The following is a 12,570-nucleotide window of genomic DNA, read 5'->3' as shown; positions in this document are numbered from 1 at the left end:
TCAAATAGGGATTACCTCTGTCTGTTGGAAGCTGTAGCTTTGAGGCATTGTCGGACTACATTGTGATTGAGTGACCACACAGAAGGTCAGGGGGGAAGTGATAAGGAAGGAAAGACTTCCTATTGTTAGGGCTGGGCTTGAGATGCACCAAGTTAGGGAATCCCTTGCGGGACTGGGCAGAAGCATGGGAAGACAGAGAGGAGGAACATGTTTGTTCCAGGTTGACAAGATGTTGTGTTGGAGAGGTTTTGAATGAAATTGGGCAAATGGTACAGCCTCGAAGAAGGCCACCATGATGCTTAGAACTCTCACAGTGAATCTCTTTGTGGCATATCTCTGACCTCAATTCTGGAAGGAAAACCTCTGCTTGGGATGTGTCCAGGACCAGACCAAGTATTCTCGGTGAAGAGAAGGCTGAAAAGCAGCTTTTTCAAAAACCTGGAGCATCTGAATTGTCCTGTAAATGTTTGCCAACAGCTGGGGTGCGAATATCATCTAGATAATATGTGATAATCTGTGACCTGGATGACCTACAGTGCCTTTAAAACGTCTTCACACGCCTTGAAAATGTACACATTTTGTCATGTTACAACCAAAAACGTAAATGTATTTTATGTAAAAGAGCAACACAAAGTGGCACATGTAATTGTAAAGTGATAAATGGTTTCAAAATGTTTTACAAATATGTGAAAAGTGTGGCGTGCATTTGTATTCAGCTCCCCCCGAGTCAATACTTTGTAGAACCACCTTTTGCTGCAATTACAGCTGCAAGTCCTTTTGGGTAATGTCTCTACCAGCTTTGCACATCTAGAGAGTGAGATTCTTGCCCATTCTCCTTTGCAAAATAGCTTAATCTCTGTTAGCTGTTCACAGATGCTCTCTATCCAATCTAAGTCTTGCCACAGATTCTAAATTGGATTTAGGTCTGTTCAGGGTGATGTGCAGGGTTGGTTTTCCACCACACAATGGGGTAGATCCACATACAACGGCGCATTATTCCGCGCCCTTACGCCGCAACAGATACACTACGCCACTGTAACTTTTTTTGGTTTGAATCCTCAACGAATTTGCACCGTAAATTACGGCGGCGTAGTGTATCTGTTGCGGCGTAAGGGCGCGGAATTCAAATGGAAGTGATGGGGGCGTGTTTTATGTAAATACGTCGTGACCCGACGTAAACGACGTTTTTTTGGAACTGCGAATGCGCCGTCCCTGGAGGTATCCCAGTGCGCATGCTCGAAATTAAACTGGAACCTGCCAATGCTTACGACGGTGACGTCATTCTACGCAAATTCCTATTTGCGAACGACTTATGCAAACGACGTAAAAAATTCAAAATTGTACGCGGGAACGACGGCCATACTTAACATTGAGTACGCCTCAGTATAGCAGCTTTAACTATATGCCGGAAAAAGCCGAACGCAGACGACGTTAAAAAATGTGCCGGCCCGACGTACGTTCGTGGATCGCCGTAACTAGCTAATTTGCTTACTCGACGCGGATTTCGACGGGAACGCCACCTAGCGGCCGCCGAAAAATTGCACATTAGATCCGACTGCGTACGAAGACGTACGCCTGTCGGATCGATCCCAGATGCCGTCGTATCTTGTTTTGAGGATTCAAAACAAAGATACGACGCGGGAAATTTAAAATTACGCCGGCGTATCAGTAGATACGCCGGCGTAATCCTTTTGTGGATCTGCCCCATAGCGTTTTGCTTTTAGAGCAAAAAGTTCAAGTTTGGTCTCATCTGACCAGAGCCCCTTCTTCCACATGTTTGCTGTGTCCCCGACAGCTTCTCGCAAACGGGACTTCTTATGGCTTTCTTTCGACAATGGCTTTCTTCTTGCCACTCTTCCATAAAGGCCAAATTTGTGGAGTGCGCGACTAAAGCCCCATACACACCATCAGATTATCTGCAGATTTTTGTCTTCAGATATACCAAAACCATCTAATATGAGGTCAAACCTTCAGAGTTTCAATTTGTATGCAATCAGGCAGGCCCTTGTACTACATGGTTTTGGTAAATCTGAAGACAAAAATCTGCAGATAATCTGATGGTGTGTATGGGGCTTAATAGTTGTCCTGTGGACAGATTCTCCCATCTGAGCTGTGGATCTCTGCAGCTCCTCCAGAGTTACCATGGGCCTCTTGGCTGCTTCTCTGATTAATGCTCTCCTTGCCTGGCTTGTCAGTTTAGGTGGACGGCCATGTCTTGTTAGGTTTGCAGTTGTGCCATACACTTTCCATTTTTGGATGAAGGATTGAACAGAGCTTCATGAGATGTTAAAAGCTTGGGATATTTTTTTACAACCTAACCCTACTTTAAACTTCTCCACAACTTTATCCCTGACCTGTCGGAGGTGTTCCTTGGTTTTCATGATGCTGTTTGTTCACTAAGATTCTCTAAAAAAAACTCAGGTCTTTACAGCACAGCTGTATTTATACTGAGATTACATTACACACAGGTGGACTCTATTTACTAATAAGGCATCTTCTGATGGCAGTTGGTCCACTAGATTTTAGTTAGGGGTATCAGAGTAAAGGGGGCTGAATACAAATGCCCATCACACTTTTCACATATTTATTTGTAAATAAAATTGCATACCATTTATCATTTTCCTTCCACTTCACAATTATGTGCCACTTTGTGTTGGTCTATCACATAAAATACCAATAAAATACATTTATGTTTTTGGTTGTAACATGACTAGATGTAGAAAATGTCAAGGGCTATGAATACTTTTTCAAGGCACTGTATGTTCTGAAAAAAAAAAAAAAAAAAAAAGCACTGGGACCTTTGTGAATACTCTGGGAGCCAATAGGACAAAGGGCAGAGATTTTCAACTGCAGGAATAAAACCTTCCCTCCTGTGACATCACTTCTAAATTGGTCAAGTGCTTCTCTAAATAGACATCTTCCTTGAAAAGGCATATGTGTGAAGCGCTGTTTTACCGTCTGCTACAAGATTCTGCGCATGTGAATGGAGACTGAAGCCATTCTAGAAATCTATCATGATCATGAAATCTAGGCATTCTAGACAAAAGTGCAGTGCAGAAGGCTATTGCTTGGTTAAGGCATGATCCTGGAAAACAGGGTCATGTTGATTGTTCATTGTCCTAGTCCTGTTAGCTGCAGACTGACATACTGAAATTGCAGTGAGAGCTGGTTGCAGGACTTGGCCTGCAAGAGTAAAGAAAGCCTTTAATACTGTCAAACTTTCAATCGACAGACTCTTTGAAAGAAGGAACATCTTTAATAGGTACAGTGAGAAGTTTAAGACCGAGGTGACAGCACCAACCACAGGAATAGACCACTTTTTTGTTAACTCTTTTTTTTCCACCGGATAGGAGTTAAGCAAAGATTTTGGGAGTAAAAATCCTGTCTGGAGTGAACCAATCGTCATGGACTGCACATTCTATTTGTTCATAAACTGGGAATGTTTTGAAAAATGTTGAAAGTTTCTTTGCACCCATAGGGGTATGGTAAGGCAGAGAAGAATCAAGCTGTACAATGTCAATGAACTAATGAGCCTTTCCATGTTAGCAAGCATGTTGCATGAAACTCCCTCTTCAATATAGCAGCATACCGGGGAAGAAAAATCTGGCGCATCTCCCACCAAAACTGCCTCAATGTCTTCACTATTCCCTTTTGTGTATGCCTCATCTAGGGCAGGCATATCGGGATTAAACTTGGGTACAGTTATGGGAGAAGGAGAAGAGGTATGGTGTTTTTGAGCCCTGGGCAAAGATGGTTGTATTAAAATTGTTACTTGCATTTTTAACAAAAGTGGAATTTTCTGCAGCTTTTTGCATGCTTGAAATAGAGCTAGAATCAGAGATCTATGTCAGAGCTGTTGCCTGCTCCAACCTTCAGCAGAGCGAATGTTTGCCTGCAGTTTTTCAAAAGCTCCTTGGCACCTATTTTTTTTTCTATAGCTACTGGTGACGGTATTCTCCTGTGAGGTACTCGCAGAGTAGATGAGGAATATAGGTGTAAGCATGTCCACAGGGAGAATGCAGCAATGAGCATGTACACTGTCCAGTAGAAAATCCTTGTGGCAAAAGGGCAGGAGGAAGCGTTTGAGTACTATATGGAAGTGGCAGTACAATGTGCAATCTGTGTGATGTCACACCTGGTCATCCACCTGAGCCCAAGCTCTGAGTGATTGAGTTTAAATGTCAAATTTAAAAAAAAATACACTGTAGAAAACATTTAAAATATTGTCCAGGTCTGAAGAGTAACGGTCAGAGATACAGGGTGACCCTTTCTTATCTTATTCGAAATTGGACTGTAAATAAAGTCCAGACTTCTCCCGTCACAGTTGGGTGCACCCCCCAAGGGATCTTTAGGGACTGGGACCTGTAGGGATGGACCATGATTCTGGACCTACAATATTTTACAAAAGTGAGTACACCCCTCACATTTTTGCAAATATTTTATTATATATTTTCATGTGACAACATTGAATAAATTACACTTTGCTACAATGTACAACTTGTATAACAGTGTAAATTTGCTGGCCCCTCAAAATAACTTAACACACAGCCATTAATATCAAAAACGAGTAAACTCCTAAGTGAAAATGTCCAATTTGGGCCCAATTAGCCATTTTATCTCCCCACTGTCATGTGACTTATTAGTATTACACATTCTCAGGTGTGGATAGGGAGCAGGTCTATTACATTTGGTGTTATCGCTCTCACTCTCTCCTACTGGTGACTGGAGGTTTAACATGGCACCTCATGGCAAAGAACTCTTTGACGATCTGAAAAAAAAAAAGAATTGATGCTCTACATAAAGATGGCCTATGCTATAAGAAGATTGCCAAGACCCTGAAACTGAGCAGCAGCACGGTGGCCAAGGTCATACAGTGGTTTAACAGGGAAGGTTCCACTCAGAACAGGCCTCGCCATGATCAACCAAAAAAGTTGAGTGCAGTGAGAGCTGGTTGCAGGACTGGGCCTGCAAGAGTGCTCAGCGTCATATCCAGAGGTTGTCTTTGGGAAATATACATTCTACATTGCTGCAGAATCTAAAAGGGTTGGGGGTCAGCCTGTCAGTGCTAAGACCATACACTGCACACTGCATCAAATTGGTCTGCATGGCTGTCGTCCCAGAAGGAAGCCTCTTCTAAAGATGATTTGCAAAAAAGTCTGCAAACAGTTTGCTAAAGACTAGCAGACTAAGGACATTAATTACTGGAATCATGTCCTGTGGTCGGAGACCAACATAAACTTATTTGGTTCAGACAATGTCAAGCGTATGTGGAAGCAACCAGGTAAGGAGTACAAAGACAAGCGTGTCTTGCCTACAGTCAGGCATTGTGGTGGGAGTGTTAATGGTCTGGGGCTGCATTAGTGCTGCCGGCACTGGGGAGCTCCAGTTAATTTTGGGAACAATGAATGTCAACATCTACTGTAACATACTGAAGCAGAGCATGATCCCCTCCCTTTGGAGACTGGGCCACAGGGCAGTATCCTACCATGATAACGACCCCAAACACACCTCCAAGATGACCACTGTCTTGCTAAAGAAGCTGAGGGTAAAGGTGATGGACTGGCCAGGCATGTCTCCAGACCTAAACCCTATTGAGCATCTGTGGGGCATCCTCAGCTCTGTAATGTTGTCATGGAGGAGTGGAAGAGGACTCCAGTGGCAACCTGTGAAGCTCTGGGGAACTCCATGCCCAAGAGGGTTAAGGAAGTGCTGGAAAATAATGGTGGCCACACAAAATATCGACACTTTGGGCCCAATTTGGAAATTTTCACTTAGGGGTGTACTCACATTCGTTGCCAGCGGTTTAGATATTAATGGCGTGTTAAGTTATTTTGAGGGGACAGCAAATTTACACTGTTATACAAGCTGTACACTCACTACTTTACATTGTAGCAACGTGTAATTTCTGCAGTATCGTCAGATGAAAAGATATAATAAAATATTTACAAAAATGTGAGGGGTACTCATTTTGTGAGATACTGTATATAGCAACCTGTGGCTGACTATAACACATTGCATTAAGTGCCAAGGTGAGTTGCCGAAGCAACATTACAGTACATCCCCATGGTGTGGGGTCTGGGTACAGCTCCCAAGGTTGCCCCAATCTGGATGCACTGCTTCTATTTGTTTTTAGAATGCAGTGGCGATGATTGAACCATTGAAGAATCAGAAGATAAAACAATAAAATGTTGAAATATCACACACTAGTTAAGCTAACAGTGATTTCTCCACAAAGTTTATAAGGTCCATCATTTAAGGACACTAGCAAAAAAAAAAAAAAAGACTCACGGAGTGGGATAGAAGGTGCTCTAGGGGTGTGCCCTCTAAAGCTTTGCCAGTACCTGAAGTAACAAACCTATAACCCAAGGTCTATTAATAGTTTGCCTGTATTGTAAGATAAAGAAATACGATTTTAATACTTACTGTAAAATCCTTTATTTCGCGTGCATTGAGGGACATGAGAAACCTTTAATCTTGAAGTTATAATGCAATCTACAGGAGACAGGACATTGGCAAACAAGAAAACTGTAGGCCAGCCCCCAAGATAACTCCTCCTACTAGTAGAAAATAATTCAACTGAGAGGTGCCAACATAAAAGCAAATACGAACAGGCCCAAGAAAACAGCTGGGGTCTGCGATCAGCTCCAAGAGCCGCCTGAATGACCTTGCATCCAAAGTTGGCATCAGAAGAAGCCAAAACATCCACCTAAACTTAGAGAATGTGAAAACAGAAGCCCAGGTAGCAGCCTTGCAAAACAGCAGTTTGATGCTGAAAAGTCCAAGAAACACCCTGATCTAGTAATGTGTGGAGCCTGATCATTGAAACCATATAATGGTCTGCCTGGGTCACTTAAAAATAATGGCATGTGAGGTCGGGCACACCTGTACAGGCAGTGGCGGCTGGTGCTCAACATTTTTGGGGGGGAGCAAACGAAAAAAAAAAAAAAAAAAAAAGGAAAAAAATTGCAGCCTCTGCTGCCACTGTGCCATCAATTGTCACCACTGTTCCATGCCATCAAATGCAGTCACTATGCCATCAAACTCAGCCACTGTGCCATGCCATCAAACACAGCCACTGTGCCATGCCATCAAACGCAGCCACTGTGCCATGCCATCAAACGCAGCAACTGTGCGATCAATTGTCACCACTGTTCCATGCCATCAAATGCAGCCACTGTGCCACCAATTTGAAGTCACTGTGCCATGCCATCAAACGCAGCCACTGTGCCATGCCATCAAACGCAGCCACTGTGCCATCAATTGTCACCAATGTGCCATGCCATCAAACGCAGTCACTGTGCCATGCCATCAAACGCAGCCACTGTGCCATCAATTGTCGCCACTGTGCCATGCCATCAAACGCAGCCACTGTGCCCATCAATTGTCGCCACTGTGCCAATTGTCACCACTGTGCCCTTTAATGTCACTGTGCCCTTTAATTGTCGCCACTGTGCCCATTGTCGCCACTGTACCCATTGATGCCACTGTGGCAATTGTCGCCACTGTGCCCTTTAATTGTAACCACTGTACCCATTGTCGCCTCTATGCCCATTGATGTCACTGTGCCCTTAAATTGTCGCCACTCGCCACTGTGCCCATTGTCGCCGCTGTGCCCTGTAAAATGCACTTACCGGCACTTGCCTTTCTCGGCGGGTCAGCCATCCTCCTTCCACGTCCCTCGATGTCTTCTCCCACCCTCGATGATGCTTCAGCCAATCAGGTTACCAGAACCGGTGAACATGATTGGCTGAGACGCCTGTCAGTCTTATCCAAGGAACGCACCCCCCGTACATCCCCTGGATAAGCACAGGGAAGGCAGAGGGCTGTACTCAGAAAGCCTATCACAGCCGCTGGCTCTGATAGGCACTTCCGCACAGCCAACCAGCTGCCGTTATTCAGGTGGTCGGCGCCCACCGTCCGGCCATCTGAATAGACCAGCGGCCGGCAACAATAACATAGATTCATGCAATGCAAGAATCTATGTTATTGTATCAGTGGCGGTGCGGAGCCAGAGGGGGCAGCGCTCCAGTGCCCTCTATAGACGCACCGCCACTGCATACAGGGTACATCCAGGATTACAAAAAAAGAATGGATGTTCTTGAAAGAAGTAGAGGCTACATCCAGACAATAAATATAAATATACACACACACACATGAATACATATATACTGTATATACAACATACATAAGTAGTAAGCAATCCCCTTCTAGTGGTCATCTTGTTTAGTTTCTTCTGATGCCCCCATAGTTATTATGGGTAGATAAGATGACATATTTTATGTATAGAAGAATGTGTCCTAACTAGATCTACTTTTTCTCACCATATTGCCAATTATGTACATTTCTCCATTATTTCCTTAAAAGACATTGCTGCTGGATCAATTTTCCAACTATCTTATGTACACACATGGAGATATAGTTGTAGTAAAAACATGCGTCTGTCATACAAAAATAAGTGCAAAATACAACTGCAAAAGGTACCTAAAATTATCTTTCATTTATTCAGATTTGTTTTGTCTCCAGTTAGTAAAAGAAAGATGTGCCTCTTTTTATACATATATACAAATTAGATATAAAAATAGACAACACATTGTAAAGAGGAAAAGAAGAAAAGGCATTGCATTGCTTAGATTCCCACTGTTGTGTATTTACACACACTTGTGATATGCTCATCTGAAATGTATGTGTGCAAATAAATGCAGAGTTTTATCTTTACAGCTTGTTGCAGGTCCTAACCGCAGAAAAGGGGTTTGAAGCCATCATATGTTCACAGAGTAATTGGCATCTAATGCAGAGGTTCTAATTCTTAATCTCTTGGGTAAGACTGAGACAGAAAGCAATAATTCTGCATATGTGAAAAGGAGGTAGGAGGCATCAGCCAACAACCACATCCGTTAACAAAGTGTCTTCCGATGAAACCATGCTGTGTTGCTCCTGGAAATGCATTCAACCTTTGTATAGAAACTCAACACATGACTGAGGTTTAAGTTGATGAACAGAACACAGCAGTTATGCGTAAACGGCCTTCAAAATGTTGCACGGAAAAAGGGAACGATGAGCCTCTGGATTCCTAAAAGTTTATAAGCTGGAAGCCTCTTGCAATAAAGCTGCTAATTTTGTGTTCAGGAAAGGTAAAAAATGAATTGAAAAACCGCCATTACTGATGAGCTTACAACAGCGAATGCTTTCAGAGCATTTAGACAGCACCGTACCTGCTACAAGTCTATTGATTTCAGGGCCAAGGATTCTCACTGAGATCCAGGTATCCCAAACTGGAGCCAGACACGTGAAATGTTTCTGCAGGGACGCTATCACGCAGGTCGTTGTTTCGTCAAAGGTTGCCTTAGTTTAAGGCAATGGAATTCAGAATCTGCGAGGTATGCACAGGCTCACATATAGGATGTGCTTGAGGATGTCCTCCTGTAGATCTTTGGCTGTCCATTAGAAAAGACCTTGATTTACAGAACTACCTGGATGAACATGCCCATAGGCTTTAGAAATTTACACACCCCCTGGGTTTCCAGTAGATTTACTGTGTCTTCGTGTTGGGGTTTCTGGAGTTAAGCAGAGGGGGTTATTCATTTTAGAAGTGCCAGATACGTTGTTTCCTTTATTTTTGGGTGAGGTAACTGGAGAGGAGGTGTTTAATGGGCCAAAGTCTGAAATGCCAGAAGTTCGTAACAGAGAAGTCTGAATGGGACTGTTTGCTGGTAGACCTGCAGAAAGAGAAAATTACTCTAATTAAACTAAACAAAATAAATATGTTCAGGACAGAATCAAATAGGTTTGCTCAATAACTGCACACAAGGCTGGCACATACCCTTTGATACATTGTATCCATATGCTGCATAAGCTGCTGCAGATGCTGCAGCTGCCCCCGCCATTGCTCCTGCAATTGCTGCTGCACTGCCAGCAGTGGGTTTGCGATTTCGAGATTTTCCACCTTTTGGGCCAATTCCACCAGACTTGGCTCGATTTCTATTGCGATTTGAGCATCCTCGGCCACCATACTGTGCATCCTGACTGGAAATGCCTATTAAAAAGAAAAAATGAAGACCAACACTTAAAGAATAATACACACTATGATAGCAATGTGCCAAGGTCCATAACATGTAATAAATCTCTTTTTACTAGACTTCAGAGTTCTTTAAAACCTGCACCGTTTCATTAAAGCAATAGTTAACTGGATTTTCCATTGTGTGTGTATGTCTCTCTTTAAAAGAAGAAGTAATGCAGCAAAATTCTTCACAGTAAGGGCTGAGAAAATGTGGACTAGACTCCCTCAATAGTTTCTGGACAGCCGCTATAACTAAGCACTAGTTTCAGTGTGAAACGCGTCAGTGGTCGGGTTTTATTTTATGCTGCTGTGATTGGAGTGCTGTCCTTCTTTTAATAAAGGCTACAATTTTTTCAGAGTGCGGCTGTCCAAAAACTATTTTTGTTCCTGCTTTGCTAAGTGCATTGCCTGCACCTGAGTTGTCTGCAACGGAGGATATTCATCTAGGTTCCCACCTGGAGCTGCTACTCCCTTTTCCCTAGACTCCCTCAATAGCTGGTTCTGGCCAGCTCAGTAGCATGCTTTAAAAAAAGGTCTGGATTCTTTTCTAAATGCACATAATATAACTGTATACTATTCTTTATAGGTAAAGTTGATCCAGGGAATATCCCATTGACTCTTGGGGGATCAAGAAGGAATTTCTTCCCCCTCTGGAGCAAATTGGATCCTTGCTGATTTTTTTTGCCTTCATCTGGAGCAACTGTGGGTATAGGGTTGTGTATATGGGATTGTATGATGATTGTATGACCCCCCACCCCACCTTTTATTTTTTCAACCTATGTAACTGTGTACAATTCATCATCATGGACTCTTCTGCAGGAACAACAGAAAGGCACTACTGAGATAAGCTGCAGTACTGGGCAAGAGACTTGAAACAGTGTACAGCACAAAGTGAATGCATGTCAATTCTAATCTAATCAAAACTGTTATTACAATTCGTCAATCATTGTTAGAAAATAATTGCCAATCTCCACTACTATCATAATTATTAATAGGAGATTGAATTTATTAAATCAGCTGAAGTTTCACTGGTGAGGCATTATGCTTCACACTTGTAATCGCATCCAAGGCTTCAATCACACAGCCAAATAGGCCATGGTGTAGTAAGCATCTTGAGCAAAACTTTGCCTGGAGCCCATGTGTGTTCGGAAGCCTGTACAAAGCAATTACAAGCTGTCAGCAGCCACAGCAGTCTGTGGGTGGGCAATCGCTCCTGGACAAAAGTAGCTCCATAGACAGTTGCGGCCGCGGTCAGCCTGTCATACACAGGATTGCCTAGCTGGCAGTGTTAATTGCTACATCAAATTTTGATTTAGTTTTAGTTATAGTCTTTTGACTAAAATGCCATTTTAGTTTTGGTCGCATTTTAGTTATCTGAATTGTTTTAATTTTAGTTGTATTTTAGTCAACTCAAATCTCCAGTACATTTTAGTCGACTCAAATCTAAGGCTGCTTTCACACATGATCACAAGTGAAATCGCTGCAATCCCAAATGACTGCAAAACACGTTACGCAATTGCGATGCCATTACTTGTAATGGCACCCCAATTGTCACACGGCAAATTGCAATGCATGACGCTGTTGCCCAAAGGAATCTTATGTTCCTTTTTGAGCGATAAGCGGTGCGTGTTGCGAATGCAGAACGACAATTGCGATAAAATCACAACTCGATTGGGGTGTCATTAGAAGTAATGGTATCGCAAACGTGTCCCACGTTTTGCAGCCATTTGAAATTGCGGGGGGGTATCACAGCGATTCCTCCCGCGATCATGTATGAATGTAGCCTTATGGGTTTAGTTAAATTGTAATGTATTATTTAAGCATTTCTCTACAATTGCTAAACTCATTATATACTCCTGGAGTAATAACCTAATAACATGTTAGCACTGGATATTTTCTATTTTTTGGGTCATTCTCTGTAAACTCTAGAGATGGTTGCGAGTGAAAATCCCAGTAGATCCACAGTTATCAAAATGCTCAAAGCAGCCTCTTTGGCACCAACAGCCATGCCATGTTCAAAGTCACTTAAATCTCCTTTTTCCCATTCTGATGTTCAGTTTGAACTTTAGCAAGTTGTCTTCACCTTGTCTAAAATCATTGAGTTGCTGCCATGTGATTTGTCAAATCTTTCCTGAACGTGATTCTTCCACATCTAGGAGAGGGAGATTGAAGCTCCCCTAACCACAGCAGCTCCTAAACTCTGGTAAAACCCTATGTGTACATTGACACACAGGCTTTTATGGAGTTAAAGGGTTGTAAAGGTTTGTTTTTTATTTTCTAAATAGGTTCCTTTAAGCTAGTGCATTGTTGGTTCACTTACCTTTGCCTTCGATTTCCCTTCTAAATGATTTTTTTCTTTGTCTGAATTTCTCACTTCCTGTTTCTCCTCAGTAAGCTGTTCTGGCTGACTAACTCCCAGCCAGAAGGTTTTGGATGATGGGGCAAGCTTACTGAGGAGAAACAGGAAGTGAGAAATTCAGACAAAGAAAAAAAAAAACATTTGGGGCCAGTTC

General features: G+C 42.7%; 1 protein-coding gene across 1 annotated transcript in view; it reads right to left on the bottom strand.

Annotated features, from left to right (window-relative positions):
• Nucleotides 1-8,473: 8,473 nt before the first annotated feature.
• The window catches only part of INO80 (INO80 complex ATPase subunit), a 167,790-nt gene continuing 163,693 nt past the window's right edge, over nt 8,474-12,570 (bottom strand). Inside the window, 2 exon segments of the mRNA XM_040332513.1 lie at nt 8,474-9,716; nt 9,821-10,033. Coding sequence (XP_040188447.1) covers nt 9,502-9,716; nt 9,821-10,033 — 428 coding nt within the window. The 3' untranslated portion in view covers nt 8,474-9,501.

The sequence above is a fragment of the Rana temporaria genome, chromosome 13, assembly GCF_905171775.1.
Source record: "Rana temporaria chromosome 13, aRanTem1.1, whole genome shotgun sequence".
In the NCBI taxonomy this organism is placed as follows: domain Eukaryota; kingdom Metazoa; phylum Chordata; class Amphibia; order Anura; family Ranidae; genus Rana; species Rana temporaria.
The sequence above is the reverse complement of the archived record's forward strand: the minus strand, read 5'-3'. Positions and strand labels throughout refer to the sequence as shown.